Source organism: Ornithodoros turicata, unplaced genomic scaffold (assembly GCF_037126465.1).
Source record: "Ornithodoros turicata isolate Travis unplaced genomic scaffold, ASM3712646v1 Chromosome15, whole genome shotgun sequence".
Taxonomy (NCBI): domain Eukaryota; kingdom Metazoa; phylum Arthropoda; class Arachnida; order Ixodida; family Argasidae; genus Ornithodoros; species Ornithodoros turicata.
This window is the reverse complement of record NW_026999318.1, coordinates 298,745-320,308: the sequence shown is the minus strand read 5'-3', so window position 1 is coordinate 320,308 and position 21,564 is coordinate 298,745. Positions and strand designations below refer to the sequence as shown.

At 43.9% G+C, this 21,564-nt stretch overlaps 1 protein-coding gene across 2 annotated transcripts in view; it reads right to left on the bottom strand.

The window, feature by feature from the left end:
* The window catches only part of LOC135372520 (ankyrin repeat, PH and SEC7 domain containing protein secG-like), a 72,786-nt gene that overhangs the window by 26,997 nt on the left and 24,225 nt on the right, over positions 1–21,564 (bottom strand). Inside the window, exons 1-5 of one of the 2 annotated variants that reach the window (XM_064606122.1) lie at positions 15,608–15,984; positions 10,575–10,778; positions 9,163–9,280; positions 7,981–8,176; positions 4,930–5,069 (exon numbers count right to left, since the gene is read on the bottom strand). In XM_064606122.1, the coding sequence (XP_064462192.1) occupies positions 4,930–5,069; positions 7,981–8,176; positions 9,163–9,280; positions 10,575–10,778; positions 15,608–15,768 (819 nt within the window). In that variant the 5' untranslated portion in view covers positions 15,769–15,984. Of the gene's footprint in view, positions 1–4,929; positions 5,070–7,980; positions 8,177–9,162; positions 9,281–10,574; positions 10,779–15,607; positions 15,985–21,564 lie in introns of those variants that run through there. The other variant, XM_064606121.1, reaches the window with a different exon arrangement.

The following is a 21,564-nucleotide window of genomic DNA, read 5'->3' as shown; positions in this document are numbered from 1 at the left end:
GTAACACACTATATCTAGGGTCTAACATGCTCAGGTTATGTCCGTCTCTTCAAATTATTCCTCCCCAAATCTGTTCAGGAGTAATTCAAGTTAAACCCAAGGTTTCCCTGCATTTTAATCATGTGTCGCATCCATTATTTGATAGCAATTTGTATGCATATCTGATGTAAATAGTATTTGAGTGCAACAAGAACAACCATGGCCTGCTGGACAGAAAGGAAAACATAATAACCCATAAGGAGACTTCGTGTTTGTGTCTGTCCCTTCGTGTTCCCTAGTCTCGAGGTTTTACATCATGAATAACCCAGTAACTCCCAAATGTACCAGTAGCACCCGATTTCACCTCGAGTTATTGATTTAAAAATAACACCCGGTATTTCCCTCCTGAATTTGGAAAAGGCATTAAACCCGAAAAAATCAGACCTTAACTATATTGTGTAATGAGTAATAGGTGCTATTAAGTTTTAGCATTTCAAGGAGTTCCAGGTCCGCTCACACAGACATTGACGAGGTTCCTCAGTAGCTTCAATCGTGCTTCGGACAAGCACTACAGTCCTCAATGCTGCTTGTGTGTAAAGCACTGCAAAAGCTATCGTTGATGGTACCAAGGGAATTCAGGGCACTGCCAAACCTACTGTTGGTGGCACACAGGGACAGCTTGACAGATGAGACAGGGGTTCTGAGCCATGTTAATGTCACATCCCTGCTCCTTTAAGTTATTTCAGATGATGAAACTGTCAACCACCCGAAAAATGTGGCCCCGACCCGCAAAAACCAAGCTAAGACAAGCTGCCACGCCATGCACGTGCAAGCTGGAGGGTTCAACGAGAAGGAGGATCCAACAGGGTCACGTGACAGCATGAAAAAGTATTCAACGTGAAGAAGGGTCCAATGCGAGACGGAGGATCCAACATGGTTTTAAGAATGACATAATATATTTTGTCTAGGAGGGCGATGTCCTCCTTCTCCAGCGGGGGCGACGTCCCCCTTTTTATTCCCGTGTCCATTGTAAAGAATGGAAGGGAATACAAAAGAAGAAAACCGCATTTCTTCCAAAAGATGATTCATTAACTAAGTTCCTCACTTCGACTGTACTTTTGTACAGTTTGGCTGTGATGACAGAGCACAGCGGACGTGTCCGGCCGATGATGGAGTCTAACTACGGTACTCCAATCTACGCACCCTCCCACAACAGGACTCACGACATCATCCAATACCGTAGCAGGAGGTGGGCAAATGCAGTGTTCGAATTTTCCCTCAAGTCCAAGCACCCAAGGGACCCTTCGGGGAGTTATTATCGGTGTACTGCGTGCTACAAGGCCAGCAAGTCTGCCATGTATGAATGTGAGTGCTGCCCAGTTGCACGTTACTGTTAAGAACGGCGTGTTGGTTACAGACCCCGACCATTCCAGAACTCTGCAGAGCTGTACGCCACAAGAGGACGCTACAACTTCGCAGGTTCTGAGCAAAAGATACATGTATGAAGTGTGCACAGAGATTCGACGAAGCCGCAAGCGACCCTGCCAGGCATTCGACGAAGCACTATCAACCACTGACGGCAGATTTTCGAATTAGGATGCGAATGCCCGGCAGGACATCAAGGACACCATGACAACGGGTTACGGTTTTGGTTCAAAACGGATAGCACTGTCATCCAACCATCACTTCACCGACTTCCGAGGAAACTCTGTGGAAGCTCTATTGCCCCAGCTGTGGCTAACTGCAGACGGTGAAGTATTCTTGCAGCCGAGGATCAGGTGGACGGAAGAAAGATGCTAGTTTTCTTCGCCGAGAAGGACTCGGAAGCTGTGTTTCGCGTGGAGTTAGTACTCGGCGACAGAAATTTTAAATACAGCACACCCGAGTTCCACAACCCTGGCCAGCTTCACACGATTCCTGTCCTCGTAAAGGGTGAGGCCCATCCTGTCCTCTACGCTCTAATGCAAACATGCAACACTGTGGCGTACAAAAAGATGTTTACGACATTGAAGCGTGCTCTTGAGCAAAGGTATGGAAGTACGGGCGGACTCCAGACGGCAACTTGGCTGTTCGATTTCGAATGCGCTGCATTTCAAGCCGCCAACATTGTGTTTTGAAGCGAGCACAGTTCCCTGAAGGTGGGCACCATTGCCAAGTTCGGTCCAACGAATAGTACAAGTGTGCTATGCCCCCACATCATAACGTTTTCTCATATTTCGCGATTCGAGGATGTGCCTTCCACTTTGCAAAGGCCGTCAACCAAAAGCGAGACCAATTGGGACTGAAGGTCATTTAAAAAAACAATGCTGTGAACGAATGGTTCCGCTGAATTCGACATCTACCCTTTGCCCTTTATTCCCTTCGTTTGACCTTTGCCAGAGACCTCCTCGAAGCAAGACCATTTTCGACGCCCTTCGAAGAAGCCAAGTTGAGCAGCTTCGCGAGGCACTTCCAGTCATACTGGCTGGAAAATGCCAGCATTGGTGATACTTGGGGCCAGTATGGAAATACAGGGCCCAGAACGACCAACTACGTAGAAGGGCGGCACAACAGCCTACACAGTCACCTGCCAAATCGCCACCCAACCCTTGCAGAACTGAACCAATGGTTACAGGTGTCGCAGCATGCCACGCAGAACTGTATCCAGGGTCTTCTTCATGACCCCATGGCCGTGGCAAGGCAACAGTCTCAGAAAGTACTGCGGAGGAACACGCAGCTGGCCCCGGAAATGGCGATGTTTGAATCATGGCTGGAGAGCAACCAAGCGACATTCAGCAACATTGTAATAAATCTGGATAGTGTGGCCGACATCGGAATTTTGGCGTCCCATATTTAATGCAATCTGTATTCATGTTATTCTTTTTGTATAAAAAAATCCACGAACATGGCTCCACTCACTTTTGTCTCCGAACTACGCTGGCGCTACAGATGCACATAAGAAAAAAGGGCAAGTTTTAAAAAACCGAGTTAAAAAAACTGAGCGGTCACTAAAAACTGAGCTTAGTGACCGGGTGAACATTGAGAGGATGAGCGGAAATAACGCGTGGCGCGACACACACATCCTCACTTAAGAAGTTCGCCACAATAAGACTTCGTTCGGTAATTCCCCTAATAATAACACATAGGGGCTCTCGTGATGGCAAACAGCCACCAAAATGCCAAGAAAAACTTCTGGACAGTATGCGCAGGGGGCATTTAATCCACTTACTCATTTCGGATGCGGTGTTAATGGTTAATGCATGACCATCCAGTGAATAATGTCCGGCCGTGCATCCTTCGACTCGTTGGATGCTTCAGCACGTTACGCACTCACTTCGACATATAATCGACCGTGAGGAAGGTTCCAACGAACTGCAGCATCCAACGAGCAGAAGGATCCACGGTTGGATCCTTCTGCTCGTGGGATACTTCAGCACGTTGGACCCTTTGATATATAATTGACATAGATAGTGTCAGATATAGATAATCAGTGATATAAAGCCCCAAATTTTGCTATGCAAATGAGCCGAAACCAGAACAACGCACCTCTCTAGGGCAGAAACGACACGGCCTTGGTCTTATCTTAGCGAGACAGCGGTCTATATGGCCAACAGAATAGAGTCTTCTCCAATCAGCTCCATTGCCCTCTGTGGCCCTCTCATGTGGAATGTCTCTCACTATTTCTGTGCTCCAGTAATGCATAGTAGTGGTTTCGGCTCATTTGCGTAGCAAAATTCAGGAATTTATATCTCAAGGTACGTTTGCTGCACAGGGCTTTTAATAAGGATGATGGATTTAAATGATGACTTGCTCTAATTCTGTTATCTCACATCTCCCAAAAAACATCTCATTAATAAGTTAATTCATGAAGTTTAGCTAATTAGACGTCCAGTAGTCGCATACGCTGTACCACATGATGTCCACATGGCTGTGTAACCCACCCACAAATTTATGCAGCTCTAATAATGTTCCGCAACAAAATTGGTGTTGAATAAAAAAAGCACCGTATATTTAGGGCCTGACTTTTTAGGGTTATACCCGGTTATGCCCAACCATTACCCCCCTCCCACACCCCACCCACCTCCCCTCGATTCAAATCAGCAAATGCAAGGTTCAATCTGATATTTAACCAAAAACTGCTGGATCCAGAGCTCCAGGGGATCCAGAACCATCACAGCTAGCATATAACTTTGGAAACAGCGTTGTAAATGCACAAATAAACGATGCTTATTGGTAGTGCAATTGTGTCACGACACATTGCCTTAGTGTTGTGGATTAAGTACACTGCTGTGAGCTCGGACAGTGTAAGGCTGGCAGGCTTATTTTCGACATGCTTCTGTACGGTTTCAAATCGATTCAAGCTGCAAATGCAGTGTGCTGGCAAGTACTGTCGTCTATGTAACACTGTCCATCTTATTAGGCTTCCTTTAAGTGTATCTTGCTGGCACCGTGCGTGTGAAAATAAGAGATTTTGGGAACAGAAAGTAGCAGGACTACACCGCTTCATCAGCATGGAATCTATTTGCAATAAGTGTTCAGCCATTTCGACTTTCTCTCGCTAAAAGGAGTATCTGACCGCTAAAAATGACAATGCAGACAACAGCAAGCTATTAGCCACGCATTTCCTGATAAAAGCAGTGTTATGAAACATATAAAATGGAAGTGTTGAACTGGTTTAGGAAACCGGTGTGATTTTTGGCGATGCTGAACCGGAACTAAACTGGAACGAAATCAAAGCAGCGCGAACCCGAACCTGAACCAAACCTGTATTTTTTGCGGTTCGACACCCTGATATATTGGGTATTTGATATGTGTATGAAATACTTTGAGTGATTGACATTTTACTCGAATATCCGCGCACCCCTAAGAATAAGAGATTCCATGAAATTCTGTGCCAAATGAAGGATTCTGCAATATTTTCGCGGAATAACGGAAAACCTGGGGCCTTAGGAATGTCTGAACGTTTCCTACCTGCTCACAAATGCTGGCTTCATGATGTAGCAGCTTTATGATGACATCTCTGCAGTCAAGCTGAGTCTTCTTAGAGCGATCACTTTGGTTAACCATAATCCTATTGTGGCTCATGACAGCAGCATGTAACGGAGTGCGTCCTGAGGAGTGGTTGAATCATCAAAACTATCAGAGTAGGACATTAATATGAACACTGAAAATAGTGCAAGAATTATCGTGCACACAAAAAGCTTTCGCATTATTAGAGCCTGAAGTTTCAGGGTTTAACCCGATTCTTTCCCGAACGTGCAGCCCGAATTGAAGGTTGCCTCGTTAGGGTGAAACCCGATTTTTACCCGCCAAATCGCCCTCACTGAGATGTCTATACAAATGCGCATTAACTTGTTTGGCAGCAAATGCAATTACATCACAGTTTGTGCCAAACTGGTACAGTTAGTTTGAGTAACTGAGTCAGATTTCTCCCATAATTTAGCGTGCTGGAAGTTTTTTTTACCCGAATCCGCATGAATTTCGAGCGCATGTTTATGTACCAGATTTTGCCAATTACCAATTTTTTACCAATTATTTTCAACTACTTTCAGCTCCAACATGCCGCCGAGGGAGAAGGCGTTAAAGTAGCACAGAAGTCATTTTTAACACCCAGTTTTCTTCCTATAAAACTGTTAAGTTTGCCAGTAAGATGCACAATGCGAAGTAATTTACACCACAGAGTCATAATTATCGCGGAAATTGAATTTAAAATACGCCGCAAAAAGCGACCGTGCGCAACAGTGGTAAAGAGCAGTACCAGCCTGTGATCTGCCTGGAACCTCGCGCTGACGCTATAAGGAGAACGCTCGCTGATTGGCCTAGAGAAATGTTGTCTGCTACTCAGCTGTCGTCTGCTACTCAGCTGTTCGGGGTTCTGATAAAGCATTTCTCCTTGCTCGGTAATGCTTCGGCCGCTCCTTCTATCCCCAATTCTCCGGGAAAAACGGGAAAAACAGGTTTACGGCGGCAAAGGGACAAGGCGCTGACCCCCACTGACCGGCGAACCAGAACGAGTCTCCTTATGCCGTCATCGGTGACATGCCATCATACCTCCTCATCCTCGTTATAGCTGGAGTGGCGAGTTAAGGGTGAAGGCGCGGAGTTATGTTTATGTCAGTTTTTTTCTGGGAAACAAATTGCACACATCAAGACCTTTTGCGCTATTTGGTATAATGACACATACACTTTCATCAGATGTCTTAATCTGAAATTTTCTTGGATGGCCCTCTGTACTCCTTTAAAGGGGCCATAAACAGGTACAAAAGGTGCACGTTTCCTTGTGTTATATTATTGAAACTTATGCAGTGAAAACTCCTTGCAATTACTAACGCTCAAAAACAAAAGGCGCTTGCATATGGATGAAATATCCACTGCACTCTTTCGCATTTTAGCTCCGCCCTGCGCTCTAACTTTACGTCATTTTGACGTAGCGCTTTCCTCACCAATTACGATCGAGTGTTCCACGTATGATTTTATTTCAAATGCGGAATTGGACTAGATGAACGTGAATCCTCTTCTATTCAAAATCTAAACAGTTACAGCCTCAAACTGAAAAAGAAATGCGTTTAACTTAGGTATCATATGCGCACTACGTTTTCTGGGCAGTAGCACGCAGCACACCACGAGTGTGAATGAATATCCAGGACTACAGTTCCAGAATCTTAGGTAGGTGCGCGATGGAACATCTTCGTCATCTTCGAATGGTTCCCACAACTGGGCTGCCGTACTTTGGTTTGAGCATCGCGTCACCAGCTCGCATGGTACAGTGGATAGCGTGCTAGCCATGTCACGTCGTGACTGGAAGGAACTCGGGTTCGAATCGCGTTATGTGATAGCAGCCCAACTGTTGACGTTTGCGCCAGCCGGAGATGTTGAAGATGTCATGACGTTGAATTTCGGAACCACGAAGCACAAAACCTCGTTTCACACAAACAAACTCAGCGCTCCGACTCACAGCTGATAACGAAGTATGTTTATTGGTTGGTAATTTGAAATGTCATGTGCGCAGCTTGGCCCCCCCCCCCCCCCCACCCGACTGGACGGCAAAACGCTACGTAGCCATGTGACGTATGCATGGTGGAGAGAGGCTCGCTGGTTACTCATCTTTGAAAGCAGTTACATGGGGTCAATGAGCTGGCACGAGCCGAACGAAATGTATATTTGGGCATTATGATCTTCGTTCTTTCATGGGGTATCATTATTTCAGAAATGTTTGGTGGCCTGTTTACGACCCCTTTAATATATGTTTGAAAGAGAAAAATTGAAGAGGTCGACCGGACCACCCTGCCTGATCTGGCGTGAAATCACCCAGCATTCATTCACTGTCATGGCGTTGGTCTGCTGCGTTTGGATGAAAAGTGAACACTTTCGTGATTACAGCAACAATTTAGCGGTGGCAAGGCGGTTTCAAGTATCGGAAGCAAATCTTACAAGATGGCTAAATAAACAGAGAGATGAAGAATTGTGCCAGCGCACTGGATTTGAGACGCTTGGTGCAATGTGCCTGATGACAGTGTCGTGCATGCTGTTACAAAATATGGTTTGTCTAATGTTTTGGACCACGTCTATTTTTCTTTTTCTGAATATTATGCCTGTGAAAGACACTGAACTTATATAGCTTAGTGAAACCTTCAAATTCACTTAACTTGATGAAAACGGCAGCCTGTTGGGATGATTCCAAGCATGCCTCAAAATTAGGGACTCCATTTCGGCTCAAATAACGAGATAACCATAGCCCCTAGGCACGGTTTCACCGACACTGGTTAACTTTGAACCGAGATCAAGCGCTGTTTAAACTTGAAGTTAACGCTCAATTTCTTTTTGTAAATGTTAGTTGGTGACGTGCTGAATGTTTCAGTAACAATAACCCCCTTTTGTGAAGCACAGTTAAGCGTTAAACTCAAGTTAAGGGACCGCTGATCTCGGTTCAAGTGTTAATTGGCGTTGGTGAAACCGGGCCATAGAATGCAACACCACCTGTCCGATGACAACATGCAAGGCCATACACAGAATACGACGTACGCTTTCTGTCGCCCAAGTTAATGTCGATGCCGGGCACCTTGAGCAACTTCTCAACGACTTCCGTGAAGCCCCTCTCGGCAGCCAAGTGCAGAGGAGTGTTACCCTCTTCAGTGGCCATGTTGACAGCAGCTCCAGCCTCACAGAAGTAGCCCACCACCAAGGAGTTCCCCCCCATGCACGCATAGTGAAGTGGTGTCTAGGAAGTCCAAACAGAACAGCAGAATGTGATGCCAAGAATCAAATTGCCAAAACAGAAAAGCTACCAAGAATGAGCCAGCTAGAAGCCCTAGTTTATCAACCGACGTTATGGAACACAAGCACGTCTCAGCCTTACATTGCGAGGCTTTTGTGCCGATGTAGGGTGTGTGCAGAAGCCTATATTTGCACAAAGATGGAACTTAGTATGTGTGCATGCTCAATTACTTCATTTCAAACACATACTTTCATTAAATCTGCAAGCGCCGAGTGGACAAGATTTGATTGCAGATGATTGCTAACAGCAATCCGCTTTTCACAACGTTGATACGCACCTCTGCAGCCGTTTTGTTTTGTTATTTCGTTTCACCATGTGTATCAACGTGCCCAACATTCAGCAACTAAAAATTGCTACAGGATCACAATATCAAGCTATGCTTCACATGTAGTTCACAACTTACTTACTCTTCGCAACTGTAGTTACATCAAGTTAGAATTCCCAGTTTGCAGGTGCAACAAGCATTCCCGTAAACTACCCCATCTAAGCAAAATTGGTACACAGATGCAGCCTTTGTTTTATCTTTTGCAGCACGTTTACGTCTGTTATTACTGTGTGTGTCTTCCTTCATTTTTCAAATGTGTGACATCTTCGTTCAATAATGTTCCTTCGAGAAAATAAGCAGATACAGACTACCTTTCTGTGGCTCCTGTAGGAGCAACCGTAACACTGTCCACTGAGCATTATTTGTCCCCAAAGTGTAATGAAACAGTAACTACATGTGTATACACGTGTTGCTCTAGTTTCTGCAGTCTGAAAGTCGGCTAGTGACAATGCCCGAAACATTGAAATGAAAATAAACAAAACAGAAAGCAATACCTTTCAAAGCGCAAAGAGAAAGGGTATTCCTTTCACCAACTTTCAAGATATGTGACCACCATAAACCAGGGGCCGTAACTGCTACAATTCAATGGAAGAGCAGTGCTTACAGATTTCAGGTTGTCCTGCACATTGATGGAGATCCATTTTTCGGGGTTCTTCAGGTATTTTTTCACCAACCAGTACACTACTGCCCGTTCACCCGTTGCAACTGCATGGTGAAGATATCTGCAGGTATAAACAGGACAGTAATCAGCACTTGACACACACATACTCGCCATAGGGCTGATGTGGCACTCTAACTTTGCCTCTCCCACTTCAACGAGGACCGAACTACCCATAACTGAACTACAACGATGGATGCATGCATTGATGGATGCACTTTGGATGCTGAAAGGTGTCTTGCTGAAAGGGGATATCTCACCCTATCCCCAGTCAGTGTTCCAGCCACCCGTGTCCAGGTGAGAGAAGACGGCACGCTCCGTTTGGAGCACTTTGGCTTAAAGTTCGATATTTTTATCAGGATGGCGCAAAAAAATACAGCTTGGAATATTTGGTGCAGGAGTGGAATCACTGCTCGTAGGAGCCCTCTACTAAAACAAACCACCCTGTGCTTTCTTTCCAGGGTCTTCATTCACCAAACTCCGGTACACTTACAAGCCAGAATACCCAGGCGCCAAAATTCAGTTTTTTGCTCAAATTTAAAATTTTGGTCTGCTCCTAAAGTCAGTGCCTCAAGGAGGAAAATCTTGCCAAATTGCTAAAGCACTATCTTTAGAGTGCTGCATTACAGAAAAAAACACACACAAAAAAACAGAAGATAAAAAAAAAATTAATAAAGTTTCACACCCAACATTTTTATGCTGTGTAGGGACGTGCATCACTTTGGGGCACTGGTGCAACTGTAACAGGATATGGGAAGCCTGAAAACATGTGATCTAGCCAGGCTGGAACCAGATTTTCTTGCAACGGACATGCAATGAACATTTCAGAGTCCACATTCTGCGGAAGAGCGATGGGGGGGGCGATGTCGGCGTAGCGATGGGGAAGGGGGGGGGGGGGTAGCGACAGGGGGAACCACCCCGGGTGCCTTCGCCTGAGAGGGTGCCGAACGGCAGGCCTGGCAGGTTGTTTGTGCAGTATTAAGTGGGAATGAAGAGAATTTCAATTTACGACCTCAGCAGTGAGAACGAGCATTTTCTTTTGTTTGCTTACAGTGCTTCTGACAGCAGCGAGAGAGAGTGAGAGGGGGGGGGGGGGGCTTCACGTTTACCCTGTGCGGCCATTATTATGTGTTGTTTCTCCTGCAGTTTTTTTTTTTTGCCGCAGAATCCAGATATTTTTTACCGCAGGGAGCTAGGAGCCCTAGTGATGACAGAGCAGCAATTTCGAGACACTTGGAGAATGAAAGATCACAAAGCATAATAGCCCTGATGTCTGTTCCCACTTTACCTGCACCTACTTATGTTCAAGTGTGTCCAACTGTGTCCATCAAGCATTGCTACACGCATCATGTACTAACGTTTTGCCAAAGTCGTCTCTTGTGTGAAGCTTCTTCTTGGACACGAGATAAGCCACGGTAGCCTGGGCCCTATTAAGCTCATCGAGGAGGCAGGAATCATGTAGGGCACGTTCCTCAGGAGGCAGCACCCTAGCACCCCCACTCAGGTGGGTACTTCTTCTGACTGGGATAAGGGGTGGCAAAGGCCCAGGAGAAGTACTTGGGCTGGAAAATAGAAAAATGTGTGGGAATCAGTAACTTACTCCTTTCAAACATGTGCCAGCCAAGAGGATTGCATGAAAAATTTGTACACAACAAAACCACTTTGGAAGTACAGAGAGGCAGATGCTTCTTCGGAGGAACACTTTCAAAAATCCTCCTGGAAGTGGTAATAAAGCTGTTTTAGCCCACTTCACCGGTACTACACAACCAATGATGAAACAAGTCTCAGGAGAAGTTCTGTGATTGGGCTTCTTCAACACTGTATTGAAAGCCAGGAAGAGATCTGGACGTGCATCCCTTCCTCAATTTCTCTCGTCATTGAGTGCTTCAATTCACCTTTCGTAATGTATGTACCATGCTGTCATACAGCGGGCAACGCCCCAGGAGTATCACGGATCTGCTCTCACCAATATTCGAGACAACATCCATATTCTCTGTATCACAAACAGCCACAAGAGATGCGCACATTTATGTGTACGATAAAGCACAGAAGGTCAGAGGGTATGGTGTTGACTGCCAATAAACAGCAGGGTTGCCAAGAGGGTGGGTCAATCTCAGCACGAAGAGACAAAGACGAAGCTCAAGATAAAGAGCTGACATTTAGGGGGAGCTCTCTTTGTTGGAGAGGTTCACGGGGTTTGGGCTATAGAACTTTTATGACTTTTCATTCTATTTATTTGTAGCATTTTATTAATAAATAAAACAAAATTAGTCAATTTTATTGAAATAATGTAATGAACTTAACGTGGTGGGCTTATCGCCATGTAATGAACATGTGTTTCATAATCAATTATTAGTGGTCAATTTATCATTGAAACATTTTAAATGCATTGTTTTAATAAAATTCTGTATTCATTAAATTGAGTTAATTGATTTGATTTAATTAATTGAGCCCTATACCAAACCATAATGCCAAAACATTACACGAAATAGTTGTGTTGTTGAATTGTTGTGTGTGAAAGTGAAATTGAATGACAACACAAAATGCAGTCACAAGGATGTCATGCATGCTTTACTTGTGGGACTATAGTACCTCCAATAGCTATCTGTATGTTAGTATAATGTGAAGGTTTCGCATGTAATGTTGTATTTTACCAGCATTTTTTGAGCATCACGTACATATTATTGAGCTTGAAAATATTACAACGAGACGACCCTGCTCTTTCCTTATAAAGACTGCTGATCACAGTCATTAGCAAGTTGTAATGATTCCTGATGGGAGTCTACAACCTCCAAGTCCCAACACATGCACGCACACACACAAAAAAAAACTCCACTAAACTCAGCAGCACACTCCATTTTCTATACTAAACAAGTTCGTAGTACAGATGCAATCTTCATGACAACATGAAGTAAGGGTGCAGTATTTTTATAGAGTATAGTGTTTTGTAGTGGCAATGCGACACCTGTTGTGCCTTCAGTCAAGTAGTAAGGGCGGAGGCGCCCTCTGTACGAAAAAAGGATAAGAAAATCTTGTTTGAAGCAAAGGTACTTTCGGAGTTGGACCACCAGGAACGTTATCACCAAATAGAGTTCGATGAAGCCTCGCAAGATATCGCATCATTTTCAACGAATGTTGGAGACTTTCGGTTTAAAAGATTGATATACGGCATTTCATGTGCCTCTGAACTTTTTCAAAAGCTGATGCAAGACGTGAACTGCTGTGAGAGTGTTAGAAATATTTCGGACAACACAATTGTGTTTGGCAGATCCCAAGAGGAGCATGACGAAAGACTTGCCAGAGTACTCCGACGGTTCAAGGAGTATAACTTGACACTAGATAGAAACAAATGCAATTTTGAACTCGACAAATTGAATTGCATGGGCCATACGATTTCAGGAGATGGCATCCAACCAAGTGCAGAGGAAATCGAAGCAATTGAAGTCACAACTCCAAAAACTGCAACGGAACTACGAAGTTTTCTGGGATTGCTTAATTTCTGTGCTAGGTACATACCTCAACTAGCGACACGGACTGCAAGATTGAGAGAGCTCACAAAGAAAGGAGCAACGTAGGAATGGACATCACAACACGAAAGAGATTTTCATGATCTAAAGAACTGTTTGACCAGTGACACAGTTCTGACATTCTATGACAAGAATGCTCAAACAAGGTTGGTCACAGATGCAAGTGGAGTATGATTGGGAGCAGTGTTACTTCAAGCAAAGCAAGGAGGAGAGTTCAAGCCTGTTTTATACCTAAGCAGAGCATTGACAGAAGTTGAGAAAAGGTATTCTCAGACAGAGAAGGAAACATTAGTCGTAGTATGGGCTGTGGAAAGGTGCCGGCTATACTTGCATGGTACTACTTTTGAACTGGTATGTCACATTGTGATTATTTTAATTTTGTCACTTCCCCAAACATGTAAACGATTCCACGTGTTGCTGTATGCCACCACTTAGCCAAGGCCAGGTTCCGCGAATACCCAATGTAAGAAAGCCAGAGTTAACACACAATGCCCATTGAGTTGCGGACGTCAATAGGGAGTCACTTTTGCCATACAGTTACGAAGCTGGTGGATTAGGGACTGGACTCACGAAGCAGGAAACAAGCGGCCTACTTCCCAGCTAAAGAAAAGCGTGGCCAACCTTTGTGTCTGTTAATCCTCCCGGCTTTCCTGGGAACCATAACACTTTCACTACCATCACTGGAATTTTGTACTTGCTTGTGATTTGCGGGGGTTGTACAACCCATGATTGAATGGGATCTTCACACGTCAGTTTCTGGCGATGTGATTGATATTTAATTTGGGAAAGTGGGTTGTCCCCAATATGATGTGTTTATTGGTCATTAGTGTGATGTCACTATGTGGGCGGGACATGACGCCATGGTCCCCTTAAAAGAAGAAACTTGGCTTTGTGAAAGGATTCTGGATCTCAACTTGAACTCTGGTCTCTATGAGACATCATGTAATTACTGTAAATAAATTGCTGTCTTCATCCCATTTTCTGTTTTTGTCTTCTAGCAAGTGAAGGGATGTGCAGCATCCAATTTTTGCAATGTTTCATGTAATATGCTGAACGATCCTTTTGAAAAGCTATCATGAAAAAACAAGAAAAGAAACTTAGGGCTGATCGTACACATATTTCAAGAACTTTTTCAACTTACTACAAGTAATTGTTTCTCTATTAGGCCACACTGACTCTGTAAAACAAATTTATTTGAAATTCTTGAAAATATTGCAAATTGTAAAATCCATACTTTTTTTTATTCTGTTTGCAATACACTGTTAGCAATAATTCACAGGAAATGACAACATAGAAAATTGCCTAAATTAGATCCTCAGAGAAATTCCCTGAATGCAGAGTGTTCCTTTCCTCAATTAACAAGTTTTACAAAAAATGTTAACTGTATGATTCATAGCAACATATCATCATACCTCGAGCATCATTTGTAAGCAGCGCACATATACAAGGCAACCAGAATAAACGTAACAGTCAGAAAGGAGAAAATCGTACAAACTGTGTGCGTGCTGAGACTAGAGGAGAACTTCATAAATTCTGGTCATTGCAGTTGAAGTTTGAAGTTTATGTTGAGATGAAGATAACGAACATCAATATACATATGAGACGGAGGACCCAGAGGAATATAAACCCTGTCTACCGCCCAACTAATCCCTTTCTAACCTCCAGTATCTAGGGAGTGCTCAAGTAAATTTATTTATTTCCTTATTTCAATATACCTCCAAGGGTACAAGGCTATTTACATGAGGGGAGGGTACAACTAGCAAGAAGTATCAAAACATGTTATATATCACAGCAACATAACAAAATGTGTCATGACAAAAGGTCTTGACATGAATGACGAGGTGTATCTAAGTACACGTTAGAAGAATATAAACAGAGATATGAAACAATTACAAAATAGAGATGCTACAATGAAAATCATGAGGGTTTGTTATTCTGGTGAAGTTAATCGCAAAGACAGATCAGTCCAGCGCAGTGCAGCAGAAGAATGATTTGGAAAAGAACGTGAGCGTGACAATGGAAGCAAGTAATTTTATTTTAATAGGGCCCCGCACGGAATGTTGCAAAAAAATGTTTGAAGAAAAGTGTAATGTGAGATAAGAGAGCATTTTTCTGCAGAAACAAGGATAAGTTCCTCATATTCATTAAGCAATCTAAATTTTACACCTAGGACAGCAACGCAGAGTCCTCCATCATTTTGTATAATTACATAAATTTTGCTCAAGTGATCCTGTACATGACAATTTCTTTGTCTTGTGATCTTACCCCCCCTTCTTTATCCTTCAAGCATGAAGTTATTTAGTGCCCTGCACAGCCTCAACTTTGTCCTTTTTGTCGTGTTATTTTATTTTGTTTCTTTCATTTTATTTCCCCTACTTTTATTTTCTTTATTATACCCTTCTTGAAAGTGCAAGCAGAAGCAAGGAAGACAGTGAGTTATTGAGCAACTGCTTACATGCTTTATGGCTTACTAATGATATACCGAAAGTAAAGGCTTCCCCCATCTGAGAGCAATTACCGACCTAGTACCCCAAGAGATGCTACTGGGGACTCTTCTGTTAGAATGGCTTTATGTGCAGTGGACAGAGATTGTAAAAGCAAAATATTTCATAAATAATGTAGCTGAAATAAAATGTGGCATTTCTAAGCAAGGCAGGAACTGTTGCCAGTGATCTTGTGTGAAACCCAGAAACACATACAGCTCCATATATACACGCAGTAAAACTTCACCAGGAAACATTATACGTGTAGAGCATGTTTCTATCTAGTTGGAACATTACAACATTGTCATTCAATGATGTCAGCCCCCGTAAGATGCATTGAATATATCAAAGAGAAGACACCTACACAATGCTTCAACTCACCTCCGTTTCACGTCAACACTCTCATTCGCTTTACTCGGCTGAGGACCACGACACACATACTGTGCCCCACATTCCGTTTGCATATCACCATAGCCACCATCGATTTCCTGCTTGATACGGCGTTCAAACAGCAGTCTGTTCTTCATGTACCGTTTAGACATGCTGTCAAAATCCTACTGGCTTCCTCTTGCAACACAGATGGCACCACGACAGCTTCAGCAACAATGCAGGCCTTCAGTGACGACACCGTAAAGAGGAGCCCAGCCCGGACACAAAGTTGAACTCATTTCCTTCATCGAAGAAGCAATTCTTTTGTGGCAACTACCCGACCCAGCAGACAGCATTGAGAAGACTTCCCCCCTCTTTACACATCTGGCCTTTCCTAAGCGAAATCGCACTAGATAAGGCACTCAAATGTTCTGGCCGCAGATAAGGGGGACGTGGTGTGTTGCGAAGGTACACGGATATACGATACGGCATCTGCTGTGAGCTTCACGTTTTGTTCCTTTCCACAGATATCTCGTTCACCCTTGCTGCTTTGTGGTGTAATATGAATTTCAAGTCACAAAACGCTTTCCTATAATGCTGACATAGACAGGGAAGGCAAAAAAAAAAAAAACACGGAGTTTTTTTTTGTTTTTCTTTCTTAAACATTCCCCCAGTCATCCACGTTGAAGTGACTGGAAAGTGAATAGCAAATGTGTTGAAACCGTGCGCTTTTCTGAAAGCTCATAACTTGGGCATCGAGCATTCTTTGAGCAATCAAATTTCAAAGATTGCTGAGCCAGGCAAAACTTGCAGGCCAACAAATGGGAGAGGGCACAGACTAACTGGTGCATAGTGATGTCAGGACGGATAACCGAGAGACACTGGACACGCAGACAAACATGAAAAGTTCTCAAACACAGTAAATGGTTTAATAACAAGAAGCCTCCTAAATATCCAACAACTCCCAGAGGGGAAGGAGAGGGAGAAAGGATGGCCTATTTATCCAGCTCCCGCGTTGCGTTATCTCCACCGTCTCTTTCAAAAGTCTTTTCCGTTTATCCTTTTCCTTTGACAAAGCCACTGGTACGTTGAAAATAGGCTCACAGTGGTTGCATTGGCGAAGATGCTCAATGAGCTCACTAGAGACTATATGGCTTTTTTGTAAGTTCAGCCGGTCAAGCAATGTCCAGTCTGCCTCGCATAACAAAAACCACAACTTAAAGGAATAGAATAAGCCACAGCACACATGCATGATACTATTACAGAAGTACACTCTACAGTGCACCAATGCATTGGTATGACAGTGAATGGAGTCAATCTACTCAACTTGAAGACATTAGAAAAAAAAACACTTTAGAGCCGAAATCCCTCGCAACAGATAAAATGTTGTGGGAGATGGAATGATAATACCGTATGACAACTATGTTGTCTCGATGTTCTCATGGCTGCTGTCCAGCCGTACATCAAGCTTGCGTAAGAGAGTAAGAGCCCTGGAGGCAATGAACTGCACGTCATACATTGCTTGAACAAGTCTGTTGACATGCTGCGAGATACTTGACGTAACCGTAACACTTAGCTGTGGTTTTGTCCAAGGAAAGGGATAAGTGGAAAAGACTTTTGAAAGAGACAGTGGAGATAACACAGCGCGGGAACTGTGTAAATAGGCCGTCCTTTCTCCCTCTCCTTCCCCTCCGTGAGTTGTTGGGTATTTCAGAGGCTTCTTGTTATTAAACCATTTACTGTGTTTGAGAACTTTTCGTGTTTGTCTGCGTGTCCCGTGTCCCTTGGTTATCCGTTCTTTCATCAAAACTCGCAGCGCTTCAAGACGCGCCATCTATTGAAAACACGAGCAACTGGGTTAGTCGTCTCGTAGGTTGTGGCGGTCGGCAGGCTGCAGTGTGCCTTCCGCCGTCAAAGGTGCACGGTTGGTACATCCCAGAACATTAGAACATTAATCAGATACCCATAGAAATTGCATGGACATGAGGTTTTGTACACAGCTTTCAAGTATTAAGGGCGCTTTCATAGCTTTCATCTTCTGGTCACTCTACTGCCGCGGGGTCCCACGGGGACCGTGGGTAATGGCGGAGTCGCAGACGCCACAAAGACGTGGAGAGAGAGAAAGGCCAACAGACATTCGTCTGGAAAGTTTTCGGAAAACCCAGAGAAAACCTCAGACAGCACAGCCAGTGACAGGATTCGAACCCGTGTCACCTCCCATTCTCGGCGTGGGAAGTGACCATCTTAACCACTATGCCACAGGAGCTGGCCTTTCGTTCGATGTAAAACTTATTAACGTCAGATGTGTATTTTCTTGCAACAAGGCAGGGACGACGAAAGATGAAAGTCACTGAAAAGGTTAGCCAGGTGGAGGACTCGAACCCACATCTTCTGGATTGCTGGTCCAGGGCTCTACCAATTGAGCTAAGCTAACACACCTCCCCAGCGACTTCCAAGCCTTGTTCCAGCCTCAGAACATCAATTCTCTCAAGGCAGGGACGTTTGAGCAAAATTGCGCTATGCCATATTTTTTTTTTTACAAGTATTGTGGCACAGAGCACACAATCATTTCAGCAATAATATTTCAGTCCTGTACGAGTACAGTGCATGAAAAGAGCCTCACATCTCTCACTTCTACGTAGAGCGAATGAAGCGCCCTGAACGTGCTAGGACTGTGAAGCGGCAGCGCAGCTCGGCTAATCGCTGGCGCTCACGCAGTGCACGTTGAATTTCTTTCCTCAACAACCGCTGCTTTCGGAAGTCCGAGGCCCGTGCTATTGCTCATCACAGGGGTGGTCACTGGTGCTTTCACGTAACAAATAATCACAAGAACCTTAACAACAGAAGGGGACCACCTTGCCTGAACCGAAATGAAATCACCCGGCTGTATTTCGCTTTACAGTCCCCTTAATATTCCAGGCCTATACAGGTATTTTGCACTTTGCCAAATTTTAGTCGAGGGACATGTGGACATAGTTCGGTCTGCATTCAAACCTGCAGTTAAACTTGTATTCTACCAGCATTTTGCTTTTGTACACTCGCATTTTACGCTCAGTATTGTCGGCTCCACAGATCAAACAGAGACATTCGTTATCTTCCTACTGATTATCCCACCGCGCCATTCTAGAAAGCCATTGACAGCACTAGACATGAGTGTATCGGTGGTTGCACTATCTATATGCAATACTATGCATCACAGGAGCAATATTTGCTCTACAAGGTATGTGATGAGTTACTTTGGATGTCCAACCGGACACTTAGTTTGTTTTTTGTTACGAACATCCTACAGGGTGTTTCACCGTACGTGGAACAAAAACATATTTAAAAATCCACTCGTCCGAAATGAAAGTATGAGGTGGATGGTGTTTGTCTTCCACAAACTTTTGTCATGACGCAACTGCACTTTGATCGGTCTTCAGTCTCGTGGAAACTGAATTTTCTGAATTCAACCCCGAAATTTTCCAAGCCAATGCCAAGTTTTTGTGCCAGAAATAGAAAGTGTGTGTCGGATTTACCCCATTCCATCACAAACTAAGTTCCCTTTTACAATGATGGTAAATGAGGAGAAGAAAAAAAAAAGCAAAGGAAATCCGAAAGCCATCGTTTCGAGAGACGCCATTTTTTCGGCCACACTCAGTTCCGTTACCGCAACACTTCAGTTTCCTCTTCCATGCATTTGCTAATAACGGCAACAACGTCGAAACACAATGGTTATCTGAAAAAACAGTGAGAAGGAAACAGGAAGGGGAGGGTCACATTCTTTCTTTTTTTCTTCCGCCGTCTCTTTGTTGCATTAACTTGACGGAGAATCGAGAATGGCCTGACAATCTGCACCTCTCTAAACGATGGCTTTTGCAGGTGTTTTCTCAGGTATTACCACTTTAGTACATAGTCTATTTTATGATAGAAGGGGGCAAATCGGATATGCACTTTCTGTTTCCAGCAAAAAAAAACATGGCATTAGCTTGGCAGATTTCGGAGTTGAATCCAGAAAATTCAATTTCTCGCGGCTGAAAAGTGCATGTGCTTTTCTGTCATGGCAAAAGTTTGCGGAAGATAAACACCGCTGGCCTCACAATTTTTCAGGCAAGCAGATTTTTAAACGTATTTTTGTGACATGTTAGGTGGAACACCCTGGATGTGCTAAGTATGTGCTGTTCTTCTGAAGCGATTAAATTTGCGGAAGAGTATTCCAGTACTTTGGACTTTTGATGTGTACTTTTATATATCCCCGTGTATGACCATCTTTTATGTTGTAGTGACATTGTTCTAACATGAGAGTTATCTTTAGAAATGAAACACACAGCAGTGAATGGCGAAGCTCTATTCATGGTTCCCACTGAATTTTAAAACAAAAATTCCGGTGTCTTTCAAGGAACTTTGAAGGATGAGCCAGCATTTTCTTTGGGATGTAGAACACACTTTATATACATAGGCTTCATTAATTCACAAAAAATACTAATAAGCTATAAGTATCACACGGGGGAATACATGGGGGACTGTACTGTAGTTGTCTGTTCATAAACATGACCACGACTCCTGAATCAAAGATCGTAGGACAGATTAATATTACAGATAAAGCAGATTAAACTGATTAATATAACAAAAGGCACCGTTAACTGGTTGCTGCTGACTCCAGCTGCAAACAGCGCTAACTCGTGTGGGGGTTTGAGACTACAGTTCTGACTGCGGACAAGCGGAACAGCACCACCAGAACAAGAAGAGGATGCAAAATCATGGATTTTCAAGGACTGTGAAAAATTCCAGGGTTTTCAAGACACTGCAAAATGGCATTTTCAAATACCAGGGCATTCAAAGGTTTCAAGGAGCTAGAACCATATCTACTGGCTAACGTAATGCAGTGTCCCCACTGCGCATATCTCATAGCAGTACATTACAGTACATTGCAATACATTGCTGTACTGCTGGAGGCGAGAAAGGCAGTCGCGCTGGCCGCTGGGCAACAGGTCCGAGAAGCTTACAGGAAAAGGCAATAGTAAGAGTCGAGAAAATTTTTCTCTCGAGACTTTAAAACCAAAATTTTCTGTTGCACATTTCACCCATGTCTCTGGTTTTCTGGGTGCAATAAAAGAAATTACCTAGTATACTGAACGAGCGTAGAAATGCGGGGTAGTTGGTAACTGTACATAATGATATACGGATCTATTGTGGTATTATTCAATAGCGGGGAGCACCCACAGGTCCTGCAGTGAAGAGCCAGGTGTCCTGATGGAGTGGTGCTCCGGACCAATGCCCTATGTTCGTTCAGTCTAGTGTTAATGCAGCGCCCAGTCTGGCCTATGTAAACCCTCCCGCATGTTAACGGAATGCGATATACCACATTCTGCCTGCATTCAACCGAGGCATTCTTGTGCAAAATCTGGCAGCCCCTTTTTGTAGGAGAACCATTCACCTTACCACAAAGAGTTATTAACTTAACTGGCGCTGAGAGGACCACAGGTACGCTATGTCTCTCTCCCACTTTTTTCAAGTTGTGTGACATACTGTGTACGTACGGTATGGACACCGGTCGACCAGGTAACCTATTGTGCTCCTTCTTGGCCACACCTTTTACCTTAGCCAAGAATGTTTCAGAAATCTCATACAGCATTCCTACTGGGTAACCCCCTTCGCATAGCTCCATCACTTGTGCTGCAAAACTGCCATCTACATGGTGTTCGCATGACCTGTCCAAAGCAGCCCCAAGGGACGCTGAGGCGATGGCCCTTTTTACAACTTTTGAGTGGCAGGAGTCGAAGGGCAGAACTGCCTTTTTAGACCTGGGACAGTATGTCCAGCATGCATGATAGGGAGATAGCGTAGGTCAAGGAACTGTAGGCAGGCTTAACGATCAAGACGGTCTTGTGGTCCTGACGAAATTCCTGTTCGCACTTTTTAGGTGAGCCCAAACAATAAGCCTACGTCTTGTTCATGCCGTTATTTCACCCACAAGACCGTTCTTGAAGTGC